The sequence below is a fragment of the Centruroides vittatus genome, unplaced genomic scaffold (assembly GCF_030686945.1).
Source record: "Centruroides vittatus isolate TY-2023 unplaced genomic scaffold, ASM3068694v2 contig_1832, whole genome shotgun sequence".
NCBI lineage: Eukaryota > Metazoa > Arthropoda > Arachnida > Scorpiones > Buthidae > Centruroides > Centruroides vittatus.
The window spans coordinates 1,209,424-1,234,038 of record NW_027121128.1 but is presented as its reverse complement, the minus strand read 5'-3'; the positions used below and the strand labels follow the sequence as shown (position 1 = coordinate 1,234,038).

Sequence of the window (24,615 nt, the reverse complement as noted above, 5' to 3'; positions counted from 1 at the left end):
TTTTGATTATAATTAAACACAATTTAATTATCCAATTTGACACTTTCATTCTTATTAAAGAAGTTTCTATATCTTCTATTGTAATGCTAGGGTACGTATTTACGTCTAGTGATATTAAATTCATATTTTCATTAATTGTAATATTTTGTAATCTTTTTTAGTAATTTGTCTACATTCTTTATGTTATATTTAGATACTTCTAATGAGTTTATCTTTTAAATATTTTTCTAAATTGTTATATATATAATTTCTAACATCTATTAGAGATCTATACTTAACAGGAATTTGGGGTGTATTTACCCTTATATTAAATTTCAGTGTTCTGTTATCTTCTCTTTTTATGTATTTGATGTCTTCTTCTGTTATGTGTTGTTGTATTTTCAAACTTTTTAGTTCCTTGTCCAAAGATTTTATTAGATTGTTAACTGGATTTTTGTTTTAAATGATTATCCAAAATACTTACTGAATAAATGGATAGGAAAATTAGAAAATGATAAACAATTAAAATTAATGGATAGAGAGAAAAAAATTGTTAAATTAAGGTATGTTCCAAAGTTATTTGAAAGAATGAAAAAAGTAGTAAGAAGTAGAATTAATTTAATACTGGAAAAAATCAATTCAACTAAAAAATATTTGTGTTGTAGAAACAAAGAAAAATACGACATAACAGAAGAAAAAGGTGTGGTGTATTCATTTAATTGTAGTTGTAACCCAAAAAAACATATATTGATGAAACAAAACGAAAATTAAAAATAAGATCAAGTGAACATATTCAAGCAATTAGGGGAAAATATGCAAATTCAGCAGTGGCTGAACACTGTAATTCAGAAGGTTGCAAAATCGATTTGAATACCGTGAAAATAAGGAAAAAAAAGAGGAAAATAATTATAAAAGACAATTATACGAACATATCAATATAAATAACAATACTGGACGAGAGATACACCAATCGTGGAGAAGAATCATTGACAGAAGAGAGGGGGAGACATAAAAGAAAGGATTGGAACGTATTGGGGTGAAGTTTAAGTGAATGTGATCAATCAATGATGTAAGTTTTAAACCAAAAAATTTTTATTATTATTTATGTTTTTAAAAAAACAGGAATACATACGAAATTGTTTGATTAATATTGATTTTGCATATGTTCGGAATTAGGAATGTGTTTAAAAAACCCAGAATTTGTAAGAATTTTATTGTTTTATTGTCAAGAATTTTATGTTTTTTTCTATGATTGTAACAAAATTTATTTTAATTGTAGAAAATGTCTCTTAAATGCTTGCTGATGAGAAACAAACAGGTCCAAAACACAATGTTAAAGTGTATGCGTTCAGGTGATTTAAAAAGTGTCAAGAAATTCAAAAGTAATAACAGAGCAATTGATATGTGGTCAATGCCTTAATGGCCAGTCATGCTAAATAAGATTTAAAAAGGTTTAATTAAATAACTTAGCTATATAATTAATTTGTTTATTAGTTAAATCATTACATAAATCCAAATTTTTAAACTTACAGATTAAATATTAAATTCATTGGTTTAACTGCAGATATCTGTATGCAGTGTGGTGCACACATGCTTAGATATTAATTTATGAATTTACCTAAGATAAATAATAAAAATTTAAGATATCAAACATGTTACTAAACATCCTTTTTATGTAAAATAATTTTCTCTTTATATGTACAGTACAACTTTATATCAGTATATCAACATTAATGTGTTTATATACACAAATAATAACATTTTATTGTGAATATATAAATATATATTCAAAAATATTTAGTGTATATTGTATAAAATTGATCTTATTTTGTTTTATCATTACTAACAAATAAATTTGCAAGATCAATTTTGTTTTCATTGCTTAATGCAAGTCATTTTTTCCAAATTACTATTATTGGAATAATCATTTACAAAGAAAATTTTTTGAAATAAAATTTATTCTGACAATTTTCAGAAATCATAAAAAAGTTATGAAATCAAAATAAATACTGTATAAATATTTACAAGTCTTAAAATTTTTAAAATCTATCCTCCAACTCTTTCTTGAGACAGTTGTTCTATGTGATATATTTTGCCCAGAACTAGATATTGTCTTGCAATTTTAAAAAGCGTCAAGAAATTCAAAAGTAATAACAGAGCAATTGATATGATGTGGTTCCATTCATAGGATCGAATCAAAACCACTAACTGAATTCCTACCAAAGTTATTTGAAGACCTAGTAGACTACTTAATGCTCCCATTGGATTGCTAAAAATAGCCTAAAATAAAATTTAAAAAATCATAAATTAGACTTATAAAAGAATAATTATTTTAATAGCTTAAGATTAATAATTAAACAAATCTTTAACAATTATATACAAGAAACAAAAATGCAGAAAAAGTTTTTGTTTTTTGTCATCATCAAACACCATTTACGAATTTAGGCCATGTTGATCCGTTTTGGTCTCAGCTAGACAGGATCTAAGAGTTGTTTTTGTGGACGTCCAGGTCGTTGTCATCCTCTTGGTTGATACTGTAAAACTGCATGAGGTATCCTACCCGGCGACATTCGAGATACACATTGAAGCCATTTTTCTCTATATGTTGAGAGTTTTTCAATTAATGGTCTCATGTGGAGTTCCTCCAAAATATCCTCATTTCAACGATGATCCAGGAGCGTATATCCAGCAGTTTGGTGCATAAACCTCATTTCAGCTGCCTGTAATCTTTTGATATCTTTTTTCTTTAGAACCCAGATTTCACTACCATATAGGAGAGTTGGAACAGCCAGAATTTTATATAATTTCAGTCTGGAGTGTTTCTGTACAAGGTGTGGTTTTAGAGTATTATTTATTATTCCTAATATCTGTAGAAATCTTGTGAGCTTATTATTTATGTCATTCTCTCTTTCATAAGAAATATTGCATCCTAGATAAAGGAAATTATTAACTTGCTCTAAAGTTGTATTATCAATTACGATTTTGCTGCATATTGGCTCTGTGCCTCTAAATGCCATTATTTTGATTTTAGCAGTTGAAATTTTCATGCTGTATTCTTTTGAAATTTTATTTAAGGTAAATAAACCTTTTTGTAAATTATCTTCAGCTGATCATCAGCAAATAGCATTGTATTGAATTTTAATGTTGTTTGAAAACTGAATTCCTAATGTATATTCTTCCTGCCATTGATGTATTATGTCATCTATATAGATGTTAAAAAGTGTTGGTGACAATGGACATCCTTGTCTTACTCCTTGATTTATTCTTCTATATTCTGAAGTGGCATTGTTGAACTTAAGTTGCATGGTATTATTTTCATAAATATTGCATATATTTTGAAGTAAAATATTTGGTATGTTTCTGTTTTGTAGGATGTCAAAAAGTTTGGATCTTTTTATCATGTCAAAAGCTTTGGTATAATCTATGAAAGCTAAATCTGTATTCAGATTAAATTATCTTCATTTCTCTAGTAATAATTTAATGGAGAAAGCTGAGTCTATACAAGATCTACCTTCTCAGAATCCGTTTTGATATTCCAAAAGAAATTTTTCACCTTGTTTTAATCGTTCATTTACAATTCTAGCATAGATTTTATAACAGATATTTAACAGGTTAATGCCTCTGTAGTTATCTAATTTTTGTTTATTTCCTTTTTTGTGAATAGGCAGTATAATACTCTTCTTCCATTCAAGTGGTATACAGGCTTGTTCATATATATTATTGAAGAATGTTAATAATCTCTTGTGGAATTTATCATCAGCATATTTGTATAACTCTGTATTTATGCCATCATCATCTGTTGCTTTTCCATTTTTTGTTTTGGTTAAACTTTCAAGCTGTTCTTCTTTGATAATTCAGTTCTATTTTGATTGTTGCTTTCAAAAATCTTGTTAGTATATGTAGGATCTGTCCAAAGTGTTTGATAATAATTAAGAAACTGGTCGTTTGTCACACCACAATTAATCTTTATTGGTTCTTTAATTTCTTGATTCATAAATTTTAATATTTTGAAGGCATTTGGTCTTATTTTGTAAATATCTGATTCTAGTTGTGAAATAAATTTTGTCCATGATTCTCATTGTCTTTTCCTTATTTCTCTTTTTGCAATTGCTCAGCAGCATTTATATTCTATTGCATCTTCAGCTTTTTTTTTGTACTTAAAAATTTTTTATGCACTGTGATTTTCTGTAACATTAGTTGTTTGATTTCATTGTCCCATATTTTCAATTTCTTTCTTCTACAGGAATTGACTCTTACTCAGACTCATTGGCTGCTGCTATTATTATTGTTTTGATATTTTCCCATTCATTTTCTATATCTTTGTCTTCTGGGATTTTCTTTGTATGTTGTTCAATTCTTCTAGTATATAACCATTTGATACTATTATCGTATAATAATTTTACTTTAAATTTTTGTTCAGGTTCATGTCTAACATTTGGTTTCTTTTTTAGCCATCTAGGTAGGATTCTTAATTTTGCTTGGGTTAGGAAGTGATCAGAGTCTACTTCAAATCCTCTGTATGATCTGACATCTAGGAATAATTTTGACATTTTTTCATTAGCAATAAAATAATCAATGTTTCTGTCGTTGCCAAGTATATTTATGTATATTTTTATGATTATAAAACGTATTCATTATTTTAAGATTATTATAAGCAACAAAATCAATGAGTCAAATACCATTTCTGTTACGAGTATTCTCTCCGAAGATTCCGATATTTTTATTTACTGGAGTGTTTTCCACTCTTGCATTCAGATCTCCTGCTATTATGGTGTAATCGTTCTTGTTAATTTTATTAAGAATTTCTTGCAACTTTATATAAAAATCTTTGTTTTCTCCTTCTCGGCCTTCTTCAGGAGCATATGTACCAATAATGGTTAAATTGCCTCTGTTAATTTTTAAGCAGATTTCTTTGATTCTCTCTGTACAGTATGTGTAATGAAGGATATTTTTCTTAAGAGATTTATGTATCCAAATCATTATACCCTCTTGGGCATGAGTTTTCTTATTTACTCCTCCTATAAATAAGCATATAATTTTTAGTTTCTTTTGCTCCTTTTAGTTTCTTCTTTGTTTCTGAAGTGACAGCTATGTCAATTTTTCCATTCTGGAATACAGAGTCTAATTCTTCCTTTTTGCCATTAATGCCTTGAACATTCCAAGTAGCATACCTGACATTGTTATCTCTCTTCCAATTGCGATTATTCGTTGTTCTCTGCCATATATCGTCGTCCGTATTATCCATCCGCTCTGTTTCGTTGAGACTTGTAAGTAATATTAAAGTTCCTCATGTCTAGTTACTAGCAATACGATGAGTGGTCCAGTAGTAGGACAAATCTCACAAATATATTTATATTAGAATATATGTATTAAATAAGCAGAGAAATAGATTTTCTTTATGCTGTCCGAATTCGTTGCCGTTCGAATTCTTTATTGTTTTTGTTTTTAATCAAATAATAATTTATTATGATATAACTACAGCCAAAATTTATGAATTGTGTTTTAACAATATATCCTGATACTTTAAGATCTTCATTTTTCCAGATATTAATATTTAATTAAAATCTAACAGAATAAAATAATTAAAAAACTAGTTTTAAACAAAAATTTAATAAAATCATTGAAGCAAAATATGCAAATTTAACAAATTTAACTTACATAAAATCTTGTATGCGTTAAATTGCCAGGTTCAGCAGCATTACTAATACCTTCTGCTCGAAACAGTTCTTTAGTATATTTAACAAGAGCTCCTTGATGCCATATTGTGGAATCTGACCATCTAAAAATTAAATAATTCATATTTAATTGAAATGGAAATAATTCTATAAAGAAATATCTTTACAAAATTATTTTAATATACTGCTATATTTTTAAAAAATTAAAACAAATAGAAAACACACCTTTGTTTTTCCAGCAGTTTGAATGGTTTTTTCACAGTTTTGACTTCCTTGAGAAGCCTTTTTCAGGTTATCTTCTAGTTAGAATGCTGATGTTTCAATTTTTAAAGCTTATGGATTCTATTCTTGGAATGCTTATGAAATGTTTTTGTTTTCTTTCAGGTGGCATCAGAGTGCATGCACTAGGTTTCATCATGTTGGTGGTTGGGCTTTTTTCTTAGGATTTGTTGTATGATTGCTGGGCCATTGGTCCTGTTATAGTTGCTTTGAGATTTCTAATTTTTCTGAAGTCCTTAATGTTCTTCAAATGCTTGTTTTAAGAGAATGGCATTGTTAAAGTCGACAGATACCCCTTGCTCATTGGCATATTTTATGATGATGTTTTTCTTGTTCTGATGCCATGCTGGTGTTTTCTGATCTTTTGAGGAAGGTATCTGCTTGTTGATTCTATGTATTTTAATTGTTGATAAAAATAGCTTATTTGATTTCCAAAATAGACAATAGGTTTAACTGACAATTAAAATATATAGGATCAACAAGTAGATCCCTTCCTCAAAGGATCAGAAAACACCAGCATGGCTTCAGAACAAGAAAAACTGCAACCATCTTCACAAAATAAGACAATGAGCCAGGAGTATCTGTAGACTTTAACAATGCCATCCTCTTAAAACCAGCATTTGAACAACACTGAATAAGAATTTTAGAAAAATGAGAAATCTTAAAAGCAACTATAACAAGTTAATGCATTAATTAAAGAATCAGTGAATCACTACCAGTAATCAGGCAATCATTATACAACAACCCCCAAGAAAGAAGCTCAACAACCAAACCTAGCACATGCATTCCAAAGCCGCAAAAGAAAAAAAAAGCCATAAATGTTCCGAAATTAGAATTGGTAACAAACTTCAAGATTTGAAACACTGATGTATTAACTATAAGATAACCTGAAAAAAGGCTTCTCAAGAAAGCTGAAAATGTTTGTAAAAATCATTCCAAATTGCTGGAAAAGTAAGTAAAATGTGTTTTCTGTTTGTATTGCCTGTTCTAGTTTGAATCATATACTTACTAGTATACTAAAATATTTGGTTTCTGGTATAATTTGTTGTCATTATTTTAGGATTTGATTTATTAAACTTAAATAATTATATACATTTGTTTATGAAATTATAAAATTAAATATTCAATTTTTAAAAAAATAATAATCTCAGCATAAACAACTACTCACCACATGGGGATATAGTTAATCACATGTGACTCTGAACCAATTATGGTGTGTAGATAATGAAAACAAACAAAAATGAATGTTTTCGAATGCCTTCTGACTTCATCATCAGGTTTTTTAATGATTCCTCGATGGTTCTTCGTTTTGGAATAAAATTTGAACAAGAGTTCAAATACAAGTTCAAAAAAATTATTAAAGCCACGTCGTGTCTGCACAAAGAGTTGCCCTAACGAGACTCAACGAACAGCTAAACAGTGTTGTCATTCAATTCTTGCCAGGCCATTGACAAAACCATTTCCTTTTTATAATTTATGCACGTAGATGTAAAACTTTAACTGGGCCAAGCTCATCCTTGCTATGCCCCCCACAGTACACCTCAGATGGTTGGAGGCTGTGCACATTTTTAAATCCAGTTTTACACCTACATGCATAAATTATAAAGAGGAAATGGTTTTGTCAATGGCCTGGCAAGAATTGATTGACAACATGGTTCAGCCGTTGGTTCTTCATTTTGGAATAAAATTTGAACAAGAATTCGAATTTTATTCCAAAATGAAGAGCCATTGAGGAATCATTACAAAACCTGATGAAAAACTCAGAAGGCATTTGAAAACATTCATTTTTGTTTGTTTTTGTTAACTACATACTGTAATTGGTCCAGAGTATGTGATTAATCTCTGAATAATTTTAATTATGCTAAGAATTACAAATCTGTATTCATAACTAGAAAAATTTTTTTTTTACTGAAATACAATCTTTAAATACTAGAATATTATAAATTATTGATTAAATTATTTCTTTAGAAACTTTTATAATAAACAAAAATGATAGATCAAATGTATTTATCATAATATAATAATAAACACTCTTATATAAAAAGTTTTTACAGTAAAAATTAATTTCATATAACTTACACATTATATGGAATTAGTGTGTTTCTCATCTCTACTTTTTGCCACCGTCCTAAGTGTAATGCTGCTCTATGTAAAGTATCACAATAACGTGGAGGAAAACAAAACACAATGTACATGGTAAAGCTGCTTAACCAAACAAATCCTACATGCTGGGCTACCCAAGTGAGATCATAATAAAGTGTGTTCTGAAAAACATTAAGTTCATTATTACAATAACTACAATACTAACAAACTTGCTTTTGATTGCAATCACTTGATTATTTATATTTAATTAACTTAAATTATAAATATAAAATCCATCTAATAAAGCATTGACAAATATCACACTAACCTTAAAATGCTTTGCAGATATTTTTTAACGTATCACAAACATTTTCGGTATACCCTAGGACCTTCTTCAGGTGGAGTTCTACTAGAGAAAATCCTTTCTGGTGCAATTATGTTTCTGGAAAGGGAACGGAATAGAATGGAATGGCAGCAGATATGATACTAAGGTATACCGAAAACCGAGCACCATCCCAATATACATCCCAGCCAGCTCTAACGATCCATATGTCTACAAAACAGTGGCCTTTAGAGCACTTTTACTAGAAGATCCCACATGCACTATAACAAGGATTAAGACAAGCAGAGGAAAATAAAAAGAATAGCAAAAGTTGCTGAAATCCATGGCTATAATAAAAAGTTAATATACAGAATGGCGGACAAGCAAAAAACGGACTCGACAATCAATAAAGTGGGGCTCCAGAAAATAGTATGCAGTAGGATGCATTTCCCCATCATATTATTATAATGTATAAGTGCCACATTCAGTCCCTATACTGAGAGATTATACTAATTCAAAAATAGCCTACAGATGTATGCCAGATGTATTTGGCATGCTAAGGAATGAGAAAGATCAACGGACATAGAAAGAGTGCCGGGAATATATAAAATTCCGCTCAAAGATGACAGACCAATAGAGATCATGTATATAGCGGATCTACAAGAAGATTGCTCAAACAACACTTCCATGAGCATAAAACCAATATTAAGAAGAAGAAAAACACTACCGCCTTAGCTATATATGCCAGTGAAAAAGGCATCACACCCGAATTACAACAAGCGACCACGATCTGGCAAACTTGTCATATACACCAACTTAGGAATTTGGAGGCATTAGAAATTTTTAAAGCAGAATGCCAGGGCATTTCAATCAATTTTAAAGACAAAAAACAACTCTCAAGGGCATAGCAGGCTATGTATGAACTGGCATTGTAACAGCTGATGCAGGCACACATCGTTAGAAATTTAAAATTTAAGAAGGAAATTCAAATACATCAGAAACGGAATAGAATGGAATTGCACCAGAAAAGGGTTCTCTCTAGTAGAACTCCACCTGAAGAAGGTCCTAGGGTGGACTGAAAACATTTGTGATATGTTAAAAAATATCTGCAAAGCATTTTAAGGTTAGTGTGATATATATTTAAATTATAAATAGTTTTAATTAAGAGGGGAAGGCTAATTTAATAAATACATTTTGTATAAATTAACTGAATAAAATTATCTAATATAAACTTATTTTATATTAAAAAGTATATTATAAATAATATAACTTTTTAAGTACATTTCAGATTTAAGAAAAGATGTTTCTGATCTAAACTAGGCAGAATTTTAATCATTACCTCTTTAATTTATAAATAATAGTAACAGAAAAATATAAATTATTATTTACTTTAATTATAAAATTCTAATGGCTATAACTGTTAAATAATTACAAGCTATTTTATATAAAACTATTTAATTTATCTGTATAACTAAGAAATATTGAAAATATAAATTTGCAAAAGTTTTTTGCTTATATTTACATCCAAGATAAGTTATTGAATTTGAACATATCTGATTTTGAGATTGATGATAAATTACTTAGATCTAATATAAGTAAATATTATATATTCATTAAAGCTTTCTAAACATTTTTGAAACTTAAATTTAATACAATTTTTCTATTAAAAATTAGTGAGAGAGATTAATTTATATCATCAAGTCAAAATTTTTCAAAGTAATTTTTGACAATAAATATGAAAACTCCAGTTTGTCCAAGGATATAAAGTCACTGGAAACTAATTAATTTCTACAAGATATTTAATTTAGATACTCAGTTAATTTTGAGTTTTCAATTTGACTGGAAATTTTTAATGCATTAGTATTTTATTCCTAGAAATTGTTTAAAATTTGAAATTACAAATGACTGTGTTGATGGACGAGGCAGAGAGGCAGCTGTCTCAGGCACCAAATTGGAAAGGATACTATAAATGCATCATAATGTTTATAGAAATATAGGTACACTGACACTGTCCTTCAGCTTGCCTCAAGCACCAAAATTGATTGGAATGGTCATGACGACAATGATGTAATTTAATCTCTTTCAGAAAATTTAAGGAAATAATATACTCTGGTAACATTCAGATTATAAGAATGTCATATTTACGGAATTTTTTTAGAAATAGCACTATTTATCAACTTAATTAATTGCTGAATAAACATATTAATTATATATTAAAATTCATAATTAACTAGTAGATTAAATTACCTGTACAAAACAACATGGAACAAATCCACAATAATAAGCAACAGAAAGAGAGTTAAACAAGACTTGTTTTAATCGTCCATTGAAATCAGTTTTTAACATTTCAACTTCCTCTCTAATCACTTCAGCAGAAACAGAGCAAACGTGATTCATAAGTAAAATGCCACTCTTTGCCATGGCAGCTCGACTTTTAGGACTCATTGCTCGTTCTTGAGATGATGATTGCAATTCAAATAAAGGAAGAATAGTGGGACCAAACAGAATTAAATAAACAATTACTCTGAAAATATTCAAACAATGTATTCAAAACAAAATAATAAATTTGAAATATTTAAAAATAAATATGAAAATAATTATTTAAAGATCAATGAAGTGTTTTAAAAATTATAATTTTGCTAAATTTGAATTAAAACAGTTTGATATTCTGAAATTCCAAAAATATCATTTATCAACAAATATTTTATAATTTATTAATTAAGTCTAACACTGTATTTGGCTAAATGGTCTAATTCAGTGTTTCTCAAACTTTTTGGTCCGCGACCCCCTTTTGCACTTAAAAATTTCAAAGGACCCTCGAAGAATGAGTATGTGTAGAAAAACATCCCGGAGGGAGGGGGTTAATTTAAATTCACGAGGAGTTAATTTCTTTTGTTTAATTAATCTATTCCATGTTGAAGTTTCTCTGTTGCGTGTCGCTTTGCATTGAATTTTTGTCAATGTTAAGACTAACGAAATTTTTTTAAAAATTATTTCTTTATTTTTCACAAACAAAATAAATATATTGAAAAATATAAAAACAAAAAACATTATATTTCAGAAGTTAATCTAGTCTCAAAACATTCTGATTCAGCATAACACAGTCCTCAGAAAAACAAGCAAAACTTACCACTCATGATGGGGAAAAAAGTCTCGTACAAATACTGGCGCGTCCTTAAGTACCCTCTCATGGTCGTGCCAGGCTGCCAGCTAAAAACGCATATCAACTAAAATAATATCAGAGTATCCCAAGACATAGCCAAATATTGCAGTGCCACAGCACTAGCAGAAATTTGAATTTGCCGACAAACGCTTTCGGTTGATCGGTTTTCGGATAATTGATGCTCTACCTAAAGCCCTGGTCACACTATGCGATTTCCAGCCGTGCAGGTGATTGCAACAGCAACAAGCGCAAGTCACGCGCGTCTTCTCGTGGTCACACATTGTTCATTGATGTTGCAACTCGGAACATGTGACCCTATAATAAACCAATAAAATTACAGTAGCTTGTTTTGTTAGTTTCATGAGTTTACCGACATTTTACGTTCTACTTCAGAGTATTTATGAAATTTTAGCTACTTTTCTTATTAAAATAGCAAGCAGTTCTTTTTCTGGAATGAATAAAAAAAAAAAAGGAGATAATTTTGTTAGAGCTGGTAAGAATATACGAAGAGAAAAATAAGAAAAAACGTTTATGCTGGGTTAAAACTTGGCGAAATGAAAATCAATGAGCTAAACAATCATGCTTTTCACCAGCTGATGAATGAATTAAGGCTTTTGGATGCTGAAGGTTATAGGGGATATATCCGTAAGAATATAATTTATACTTATATATAATTTAGGCAAAACGTTTCATAGTTTGGCACATCAATTTAGAGTGGCCCATAATTCGATATGAGTCATTATCCCAGAAGTTTTGGATGCTATTTATCAATATAAAAGTGAATATTTGAGGGTAAGTGTTGTTTAGAGGAAAGCTTGAATGATTTGATTCATTTATAAATCGATATATTTTTTTTCTTTTATACAAGCATTTATTTTATTCAATTGTATATTATTACAAGTAATCAAACTTTTTAAAATAAATCTAACAATAACTTTTATAAATTCAGATTTGATTTATATCAAATATAGCATTTAAATGTACTGAAACTGAGTTAATATAAATGTTATAATCAAGATATGTTGACAAATATACAGCACAAAGTATGACGTGGCACAAAGACGTTTTCTGATTGGATGCACGTTTGCAACTGTCACAAGTAGAACAAACTTTTTGTTTCTAGTTGCGGTTGCAGTTGCGCCAGTTTTCGAGGGAGGATTACCAGTTAATGGGAACAGCCATCGCGGTTGCAGTTGCCTGCGCGGCTGGAAATCGCATAGTGTGACCAGGGCTTAAGTCGACTTGCCTACAGACGCAACGCTGTTCTATCATAGTTTAGGCGGAGAGTGGAACTTGGGGGATTCCCCAATAGCGCACAAATTTATGAATATTATATTTAGGCTCGTATTTAAATATTTATATTGTTTTTATTATTTGTGTGTGCAATTTATTTAAGTAAAAATTATTTTATATATTTTTTATTTCTATTATTTCTAAACATGAATCCATAGTAAATTTATAAAATATTTGAAAAAAATTGGTCTGGCATCAATTTTTCAGCGACCCCCAAATATTTTTCACAACCCCCACTTTGAGAATCACTGGTCTAATTAATATAAAATCGTTTTATATTCATTTTAAAAAAAAGATATTTATAGCCATAATGTTTCTACTTAAATTCCTATTAAACAAATAAATAAAAAGAACTTTTTATTTGTAGTATTTGTCATTTTAATTTATTTACATCATTCAAAAATACATTGAATCTTTATTTTTAACTTACAATGGTTAAATAATACTTAGATTTAATTTATCAATAATAAAAAGAAAAATGTAATAAAATCAATTAAAAACGGGATTTTTCTTTTCTCTTATTATAAATTATTTAACACTGTGATAAACATGACAATGGTAGGCTAAAATAACAAAACTCAATACAGTTTTCATTTTAATGTTTGTTGTTCTTACTTTTTGCCCAAACAGCACAAGGCATATCAGCTAGTTTAAAATACAGGTATCAGTCATATAACATGATTTGAGAATTGGTAAAATCTCCCACACAACACACTACCAAAATTGCTCTAATGCAATTCAAGAATTGGTGACATCCCCATACAAAACATCACAATTTTTAAGTGCAAACATGTCATTTGATATTTTGTTTTACTCAAGTAACCATGTGTGTTGTCTCATATTTGCCCATGGACTTTAGAATATTCAAATTTTCAATATTGTTTCATACTTTTTGCCCAGTTTTCTTTAATGAGAACTGATTGTACAATTTTTTTTTCCTTGTCCTAGCTTCATATAAAGCAGATGTCACTGTCATTGGTGACAGTGCCCTAAATCAGTGTTTTTCAACTGCCACTCTGCAAAAAAATTTCATTAGTCTACAGAAAAATATTTGACCATACTGAAGCTGGGGTAGTTGAATATGGGTAACATTTAAATAGCAATCTAGAGTTATTGTATATACTTTGCTATGCATAGTAACTCTAGATAAACATAAGCTTAATAAATAAGCATAATTCATAGTTGCTTATAATTACTTGACCAGTAAAATTATAAATAATTTTACCAGTCTACAATGAGAAAAAGGTTGAAAAACACTGCTCTATCTGAACCCAAAATACTGTCATTGTGTTCTGTTTTATATTAAATTAAAAGTTATTTCATGAAAAGATTAAATTTGTAACAATCTCTTAGGTAAACGCAAGCAAATGTAAATGTCAGATTTTAAGAAAAAAAGTAGAGAAAAATCAAGATGTTGCCAATACCTGAGATTAAGATCAACAGCAAGTTCAAAACATGACATTATTTTGCCAAAAAGAAATCACCATTTAATGGTGTTTAGCAGTGAAAGAAAAAATTAATATTAATGTGCAATACTTTTGATTATGATTATTAGTTAATTATTAATTGCTTTAATAAACATATTCACTTAATTATGAAAAAGAATAATATACTTTTGCTAACTCTTGGAACCTTAACCCTGTTTTGTACTAGACCTTTGTCTCACGTAGTATGGGTTCACATAACACGGCACTTTTTTGAAACTTAACTACAGTGTTTACGAGGGATATCTGTAATTATAATTTGTTCCTAAAGCTGTATAACCTTACAAAATACTATATTTTTTTACATATAAAATTGTTAACAAAATAAAATTTTTCAGTTAGATTAAGATTTAAATAATACTTACGGATAACCTAAACAGAATACACTTAAAGTTCCATGCTGTAGTAATATGTAATAGGAACACCATAAAATAAACGGAATTTCAGTTGAAATTACAAATATCCGACTGATCTGCAATCCTGTCACTTGAAGCGATGTTGGTAAACATTTGAAACAAAACTGATTTTAAAAAATTATTTAATATTTTTAATGAACTATTTTAATATATTTTAAATTTTGATTAATTATAATATAATTTTAAAACATTTTTCAAAATTAAGCTCTCTCTCTTAAATCATTTTTAAAGAACATTTTCATAAATTAAATTCAAAAAAATAACATCTCATTAGTTAAATTTTTAAATAATTTGCCCTCAGCCAGTGCCATGTGTAACCATGGATGGTTATATCTAAGATTAAATATGTCTGGAAGAGAAGAATTGCTCAGAGGTCTGCATAGCATAACTGGCAATGCATCTGCATGGTAATCAGGAGTTTTGGGTTTGAGTCCTGCACCAGGCCAATTCTTTTCATCCAGAATATTCTAAATTATTTATTAAATATTAATTTATTCTAAATGTAATAATACCAGAAAAAAAATAATACTGTAGAAAGTAATTTTTTGGATTAATATTTTGACAAAAAATTAATTTAAAATTCAATCTCCCAATTTTAAACTGATTATACCATAATATATAGTGTATAATTATATTTCAATTTAATGAAATTTCACCTTACAAACAAAATTCTTCATTCACACAGCTTCATTATACTGAATTATTAAAACAATAACTACAATTCAGAAAACGTTTATTTTGTAAAATACCAATAGATTTTTTTCTTTAAAAATCAATAAAATAAAAAGAAAACTTACCTTTTTAAAAAGACTCAATTGAAGACGCCTCCCAATTAAAATGATACAGAATAAAACTTCATGAGGATTTATCAAATAAAAATTCTAAAAAACAACAACAATGTATAAATAAATTTTATAAAGAATCAACATAAGAAAATTTTTTATATAGAATTTTTTTATGTAATAAAAATAAACAAGGATATTTAATTAAAACTTAGTCACTGGGATACCATCCAACCTAAATATTTTAAAAATATGAATATAATGCATGAAGTAACTGGCAGAACTAACTGAATACTAATTTATTTATATTTTTACTTTGTCTATCTGGCTATATTTACTATACTACTAATTGATAATCACAAATGTCAATTATCAGTTATATTTTAATAAGGTTTTTCATCCGAAGATGGATACATCTGGTCTTTATGTTTTGTTTGTTTAGTTAAGTTATAGCAATGCAACACTTGGGCAATCTGCCTAGGGGAATGCCTTCTGGGAAATAACCTTTTTAAGGGTAACTGGCTCCTATTCAGGCATTACAGATGTGGAGTTTTCTGCGTTTTCTCCACATGGCCAGCCCAAGGCACAAACCCACAACCAAACTCCCAGTGTTCAGGGAACAGAACCACTTGTCCACTGATGGGCCACAGCTGGGGCCGTATTCTGGTCACCATCTCTGATATCTCGTCTCTCACAAGCCGGTCGCTGATTGGCTAATCATTTGGATTAACCAATCAGCGACCGGCTTGTGAGAGACGAGATATCAGAGACGGTGACCAGAATACTGCCCCTGGTCTTTAAGGTCTATTTAATGTTTTATAAAAAATTCTAATTATCCACATCAAATTCTAATTACATAAATTTTTCAACAAGTTATTTAGCTAAAAATGTCATTTGATAGTGAGCAATGCTCTAGATTTTGCAATAATTCACAAAAATTAATAAACAGTTGTAACATTTTTTCATCTGTAATAATTGGCTTTATCCTGCCTTTTGAATATTTTATCATAATTTTTTCAAATTGCAATTTGAAAAATCATAGACCTGTAAATTCCCACTGTCGTCCATCTGCCTCTCTGTCCTTCCTTAATCTTGAGAATGGTGTTAGATAGATGAAAGTTGAAACCAGATGTGAAAGCTTAGGCACAGGAAGCCCCAATTAATTAACTATATATAAACTTCTGGTCTAGACTAGAAGTCACATAAATTCAATTCAAATATTTTCCCCTGAATGGAGTTATAGAGGACTGGCATGACCCTGTTGTTATCGAGAAAAGTATGATGTACAGGGCAAGACACTACTAATTTGATATGGAGAACATATATTTTAGATTAAGTAAATTAAGAATATGGTTAAAAATTGCAGCATGGCATTGTGATGAAGTCATTTGACTATCATTTTTATATATTTATTATTAATTAATCAAGACAGAAAAATAGTTTTTAACACAATAATGCTTGTGAATAACAATTGTACTTTTCTCATATTCATAGAAAAAAAAATTAATATATAAACCTTAAATTTCCTTTCTATGGCTGTAAGCTGTTATCATTTACATGAATGTGATTAAGAAGCCAGCTGAAGCAATTTACTGTCATAAGGCTGGAAATATAAGAATTGTAAAGTTCTGGAGCACTTGACCAATAATCTCTGTATGATGGTTGCTTTTTTTTTTATCCCAATCAGCAAATTAATCACAAGAAATGTACTAATTCATCAGAAGTGGACATGGATCTTTTGCCAGATTGTGTGGCATACAAATTAGTTTGAAAGATAACTAGGCAGGGCTGTGGAGTCAGTAGATTTTGACATGACTCAGACTTTTTCTTATGATTCGACTCTGACCAGGGGCAGACTTGTTAACAAAGTAGGCCTGAAAATTCTGACATCATCATGTGACTTCAGAATATTAGCATCAATAAATATAGTTCTAATAAAGATAGAACGTAGAAACTTTTTTAATTCAAAGCTAAAATATTCCTCTAAGTAATGAGACAATAGGATAATTTTTACTTTTCTGACTGATATATATAACAGAGAATAAGTGTAGCAATCAGTCAAAAAATTATCCCACCCCAAATTTTTGCATTTTTGAACTCAGGGCACCTCGAAATGTCGAGATATGCAAAAGATTCGATTTTTTTTCCTGTATGTAGTACAAATGTTAGACTGTATGGGAAGCATGATTTTGAATTGGAGTCGGATGGTTTAACACAAGAGTTATTAAGCTTGAAATGGTTGAACTAAATCAGTTGGTACACATTCTAACATCCATTTGCACTTCTCTACATTTTGAGGCTTCCCAAGTCCAAAAGAGTAAAAGTCTGAAAAAGTCATTTTTTGACTGATCTTCATTCTTTTCCTTTGTTATAGGCCTATACTGTATAACAACTGGGAAAGTAATAATAATGACAATTCTGATTATTTTTTTTTAAATACAAAATAAAACGATTTTAAAAAATTAATTAAACATTAAAATTTGACACATCTACTGAATATATAAGTTCGCATTTATTGACTTGTTTGATGATGGCATTGTATTTGGTAAGCATGTGTGAAGAAAAATAGTAAATAAATTCTTATTCAAACAAATTAGTTTAATAAAAATGTGCAGTACATAATATATGAGTATATTGGGTAATATATAAGTATACAGATACATTAAACTAAGTCGAGAATGAGAAATATAACATTTAGACTGGTAAAAAAAAAGGTTGCTTATTTTGCCATGTTGATTAATTTATTATTTTTCATCTCTGTTATAAACTAAATTACTCCTTAGAAAAAAAATCTATTAAGTCAGCATTCACTGAAGCTCTTAAATCATATTTAATAATTTTAAGAGCAGAAAATAAACACTCTACTGAAACTTGGTTGGTGGCAATGCTGTGACAATCAATGTTGTATTTTGGATAATGTCTGGATAGTGCAGTATTGCCATTTTAACATCCTAACTTGAAGAATGGTCAATGTGAATTATTATTTCCAGTGAATAGTAAATATCAACTTCAAATTTTGTAAGATTTCTTTTTCTGTGTGTACTCATATTAGAACTCAAGCTTAATTTTGAGGGTAGAGACAAGTTTTATTAAAAAAAACTAGCAGATGAGCCAGATGTTGCTCACGCAAAAAGTAACAATAACAAAGATTAAGATATTTAGATTATAGCCGATTTTACCCGTTTTCACTGGGTGCAAGAATTAGGTCCTTTCTCTTCCCAGACTAATTAGAGAATTTTTAGATGGGTCTAAAAGTATGTTCAACTTTTCACAAAAACGCAAAATACCACATCTAAAATAGTACAGTAGAAACGGAGTTTTTCAGAATAATCCTTAACCTTCTCCCTCTTCCCCCCACAAGAGGAATTTCGAAAAATCCCTTCTTAGTATACATTCTTATGATGTATCCTGTGTACCAAATTTAAACTCTTAACTGTTTGAACTCTGAACTTACCATTATTATTATTACAGTATTATTATTATTAACCCATCTTGATTATATTATAAGATTGTGAATGCTAATAATGAGTAAAATATTCATTAAGTCCAACCACACTGGAGATATGACACATGACCCCTTCTATATCTCTATCCTGTCGACCTTTAATAAAGAACCAAAATTTAATAGCATTCATGCCCTTTATACACATGCTTCTGTGCCAAATTTTGTTTCTTAAACTTTACTCATTCTGAAATATTGTTTAATACTTCAGAACAGAATAAAGAAATTAAATTAGACACCAACATATGCACATAAACTCACAAATTTTTCCCTTTATTTGACATTTTTTGGGCTTATAGGATCTCCAAACATATAAATTTGCAAAAAACTCAGAATCAAATGTGACACAATTCAAATACTTTTTTGTTTTTTATATACATACCAAGTTGGGAAAGTAAAAAGGAGTCAGAGTCAGGGGGATTTTTGACGACTCCAACTATGACTAAAATACCAAAACTCAAGAAATTCTTCTGTAAATATCTTCATAAATACATTGACTGGTATTGGATTCTCTAAATCTCTAATGTCTGAACTGGGCCTACAGACCTTGTAATTCCGTGATAATATTAGGAGTGAATTGTTTCCATGTGGTTGCAGAAGATGCAACTACTAATACCTGAGCTATGTCCACATCAATCACATCTTCAATATCATATGGCAAACTGAAAGATATTTCCACTTCTAATACTGGTGGTTTTGTCACAAGAGAAAATGTAGGGTCATCATCTTCATCAGAATAGTCCACAACAGATTCATCATAAGAAGGTATTTCAGCAAAAGCTGCTCTTACTTTGTCATTATTCAATTTATTTGTTTTATTAATTTGGAAACCTTCAAAAGGTAGATTAGAAATAACATGAAACTAAAAAGCACTCAATAAAATATTTTCAAGTAGTAATAAACTTCAAACAAAATATGCTACAATACAAATGAAAAAAAAATGTAAGGTTTTGTCTGATACATGCACAATGATAACAATAACATATCACCTAATTTACTCAGCTATTAAGTCTACATAGATAATAAATGTTTAGCTCATCATACATACTGTTTATAGACACTGTAAAGGAGAGTGGATACCAAAGACAAAAATCAGAAAATAAATTCTCACCTTATAATTGAAGAAGTAAAACAGCAAAATGCATACCATAAAATACCACCACACAATGGTGGAAATATATTAGAGCAGAAACATAAAAAGTAAGCATGCACCATCTACGGGAAAGAAAAAGAACCAAAACAAGATGTTCAAATATTGGTAGAAGAAAAATACCACCATGCAGCTTTCAGGAAAATACAAAAATAGAAAAGATGGTATGCTTCTAAGAGTTAAGAATAAAATCACAATTATAGAAATTCATCTAAACTAAAAAAAGAAGTGTTTTATTTAACTTGAATCACAAATCAGAATCACAAACCACTTGACAAAAACACCACCACAATAGAAAATAGATTTAACTTTTTGTCAATGATAATTCAGATTATAATTAATAAGAAAGAATACTATCTAAAACATATTTTTAAAATAGCATACCATTTTTTCCTAGCCATATCAAACAGTAGTAAAACTAAAACTAAAATTAAGGGGCTGAATTAGAATATGCAAATATACATTCATCCTTGTAACATTGTGGATGAAAAGTAAACTATGAGATAATGCATATACATGTGTATAAGTGCATTATGTTGTTCAAATTTTTTCCTGTACATATTTGATTTTTTTTTCTTAATTTATTTACAAATTTTAAGCACAGTTTAACAGATTAATGAATAATGAAATGTTAACAAACAAATTGGATTCCTTGTTTGTTTACTAACATTTCTTTATTAATTTATTTACAAAGGTAAGGGGCCCAAGCTCCCTGGACCTCTCCCTAATTATGCTACTGATATCAGAATGAAAATTTTAAATTTATTAATAGTATCAGTTTTGTTTTGAAGATATTTGTCATTTTCTCTGAGTTATGCTTAGTGGTTCTGTATATATGTTATCAAATTAAATTTTAAAAATATTTTGTTATATATATATATAAAAGTTACTCATAAAAATAATTTATTGAATATTGATTAATCTTTAAACATAGATATTTTACTCACCAATGCATATTCTGTATGAGAATGAGGAAGCCACCATACTGTTCTATATAAATTCAAATATTGGCTACCAAGTGCTATTGAACCAAATAAAAGGGAAACTATTTCAAATAATAATTCACTGTCTGTAGGAATGTCAGGAAGAGGAACATGTTTTGGATGAGATAACTGAGATAAAACTTGATTTTCACTTTCATTAGTGTTAGAAGACCTTAATAAAACAAAAAAATAATATATGTTAAACTTTTAATTAACTTTAATTTCTATTCTTAATATAGTAGAGAGGTAGTCTTTAAATCAAATTTCAAAGTCAATTAAAATTAATCTTAATGCATCCAAAAATATGTATATTCAGGATTATATTAAGTATTTATCATTTCCAGAAAAATATCAAGTTAAAATAAAATAAACATTATATAATATACAATAAAGTGTCAGAAAAGATAAATTAAAATATAAGAAAATGTGATATAGAAAGAACAAAATTTTAACAACTTACAGTGTGCTCAGCAGAAGATAATACAAAAACTAAACAAGCACCTGATCACTCACTGAGAGATATTTATTCTTAACAAAATTTTAATGATTTAATAAAATTAAAAAGATTGAAATAATAATAGAATCTGCTTATTTTAATCACTGATATCAATTATTTAATGTTATTAGAATTAGCATGTTCCAAAACATTAAAAAGTTAAAATTTTAATCATCAGTAGATATCATGCTAATAAGTTTACACTGATTGTTCCCATTCTGTATCCTTACACTAAACATGACCGTCATTTTTATGCTCCCATGACTTAATTTTCGAGTCTTATACCTACATTATTATTTTGTCCACATTGCATAGAAGGGGTCAACAGAAAATTTTAATCTGTTTGCATATAAACTAAATAATGTATATCCTACCATTAAATTCATCAAGTGTGAAACTGAGTAAGACAATGCATTAATCTAAAAATGAAGCTATCTGTAAAAAAATTTATCAATAATTTTATTATTGTTATTTTTGTTACTCTTAATCCAATTTCTGAAAACTGTACATACCACACATATAAAGTAAATTAACAATTACTATCAATAGCTTAATCAATTTGATTACAAATAACTTTTTCATTTTTGACACTTCAATGTGAAAACACTAAAAAGGCCTTTACAGTTATATCCTTCGTGGATTCAGCCAAGCCCATAATGTGAGGCAGCTGTGCGATGAGGGTCCAGCATATCCAGAAGAGGACACCTATAAGAATTCCTGAACTATCCAAGCCAAACTGGAATATGGGCTTCCCAGAGTGGCAGACCAACACTTTCACCATCTCAATCATTCAGCTGTTGATTATAAATACAGTAAAGCATCGTTTATCCAACTCAATTGGGGACTGGGGTTGGTCGGATAACTGAAAAAACGGATAACCAAAAAGTATGAAAAAATACATTATTAGTATAGTATATTAGTATATCCCATGTAATTAGTATATCACTATTAACCTACTTAGCGTTGAATTTTCATCAATGTTAAACCTAACAAAAGCTTTTTAAAAATAATAATCATTGCTATTGTATCGTTAAAAATTATTTCTTTATTTTGCACAAAATAAATACAGTGCTGTACTGTATATTGAAAAATATATTCAGGTTACATATTTTACATAAAGTAGGCCTATACATTAGAAAAAGAAGTCCAAAATTTTCTTTTGCTTCACAGCTGACACTCATTTTTTGCCGCTAAATCTCACACACATTTTAAAAACAGCAATTGGATAGCGTCGTTAAATAAAATTAAGCCTCGTTTAAATACTGGCCTCTTTTCATGGTCGAGCCATGTTGCCAGCTAAAACACGCAAAAATTTAACAAAAAGTAGCCAAGACATAGCCAAATATTGTAGCGCCACATTACTAGCAGACATTTGAATTTGCCGACTAGAACATGGTCAGTTAACCGATGTGACAGTTGATCGGGGATTGGATAATCGATGCTCTACTGTACTAATATTATGGGGTTTCAGTGAGCCAGATCCAGTTTGCAGGCCACAGATTAGATTGCCAATGTAGAGAGATCATTTACAGTTTTGATTTTACTGACGATGAATTTATTTAAAATAACCAACACCTTAGAATTTCCAGCAACAGTGTATTTAATAAAATAAAAATGTTTTCAATTATTTTTAATACTCTTCTTGATGTTTAATAGATGAATTTATTCTTTGAATATCACATGTACGGTACATATGAGAGGACAGCCGGATGGCCGAGCGGTCAAGGTTTCGGCCGGTGAAAACGGGCCGATTCGATCTCGGGTCCCCCAGAGCGGTAGGCTGCCACAGCCTACCGCTCTGGGGGACCCGAGATCGAATCCGAATGGGTTGAATAATCCCCGGGAATTTTTCGGGGGTGGTCCGTTCAGATATGTCGAGCCCGATCGCCCCATTGTGGGCCTGGCCAAACCCATAATGGGCCTACTTAAAGAGGCCCTCTTAGGGCCCACAGGGTGGAAAGAGTTAAAAAAAAGTACATATGTGAGAATTGGTATTGGCTTCCTATGTGTCAAAACAACATAATACAGTGAAATTCCATTAATCCAGCATTGTTGGGACCAACACAGTGCCAGATTATCAATTATGTCTCCTTATCAAATGTGTGAGGTTTTCTGGGTTTTTCAATCCTCTGGACACAATTTTACATATCTTCACATGTAAAACAATACAAATATGCCTTTTATAATTGTTTAACACACCATTTCAATTTTTTCAGGCTATTCCTACCCTTGGTTGGTGTGAAACAAAAACACTCTACTCTTACTTAGTGCTTTGTACACTTTAATTGCATATAAATACAGATGTACTCTAATTATCAAAGTATACGAACAGTAACATACCATAGCTGTTTCCAGGATATTTATGGATTCAAAGCGTACCAAATATTTCTGTTTCTCATATCAAACCCATGCACTAATGTCTTTGGAAAAGTCTTTAAATAAATCATGTATAGGCTAACTAGTTTTACCTCAAGCAGCATTACATCTCAGTCTTCCTCTGTTTTCACCACGTTTATACTGTCATCTATGACAGTAAGGAACAATGCACCAATAACTCCGACAGGCCAACTTATCAGTCTGCCAGCATACTGGGTTAATGGAATTTCACTGTAATCCTTTTCTATTTCAATGGTCAGATTCTAAGTGGTATGATATGAACTCTGAATGAAGGGTTTCCCCACCCACCCCAGAATTGTACACCCCTCTCTACGGGCGTGTAATTAATGATATTTCTTATTTTTGGTCTCGATGAGTGAAAAAATAAACATGACTCTGTTGTTATTGCTAATTCACATCTGTTAGTGCAAATTTTCAAAACGAATTTATATTATAAACTTATTTAATTATTAAAAATATTAAATTGCTGAGTTAAAATGTACCTATCTTCAACGTGTTGTGCCTTCGAACAACCAGATTTCGACGAGTTTCTTCTACCGCCAGCCATCAATACCTACAAAAAATTACAAACGATGCGACTAAACCAAAATAGTTTACTTCAGCGACACCTGC

At 29.6% G+C, this 24,615-nt stretch overlaps 1 protein-coding gene across 1 annotated transcript; it reads right to left on the bottom strand.

Annotated features, from left to right (window-relative positions):
• Positions 1 to 1,908: 1,908 nt before the first annotated feature.
• Positions 1,909 to 24,615, bottom strand: LOC136969962 (transmembrane protein 39A). The gene is made up of 8 exons (XM_067264312.1): positions 24,486 to 24,615; positions 21,075 to 21,282; positions 15,491 to 15,574; positions 14,643 to 14,797; positions 10,585 to 10,861; positions 8,013 to 8,197; positions 5,638 to 5,758; positions 1,909 to 2,259 (listed from the first exon to the last, which is right to left on the bottom strand). The coding sequence occupies exons 1-8, from the start codon at positions 24,548 to 24,550 to the stop codon at positions 2,026 to 2,028; spliced, it is 1,329 nt and encodes a 442-aa protein (XP_067120413.1). The 5' UTR covers positions 24,551 to 24,615; the 3' UTR covers positions 1,909 to 2,025.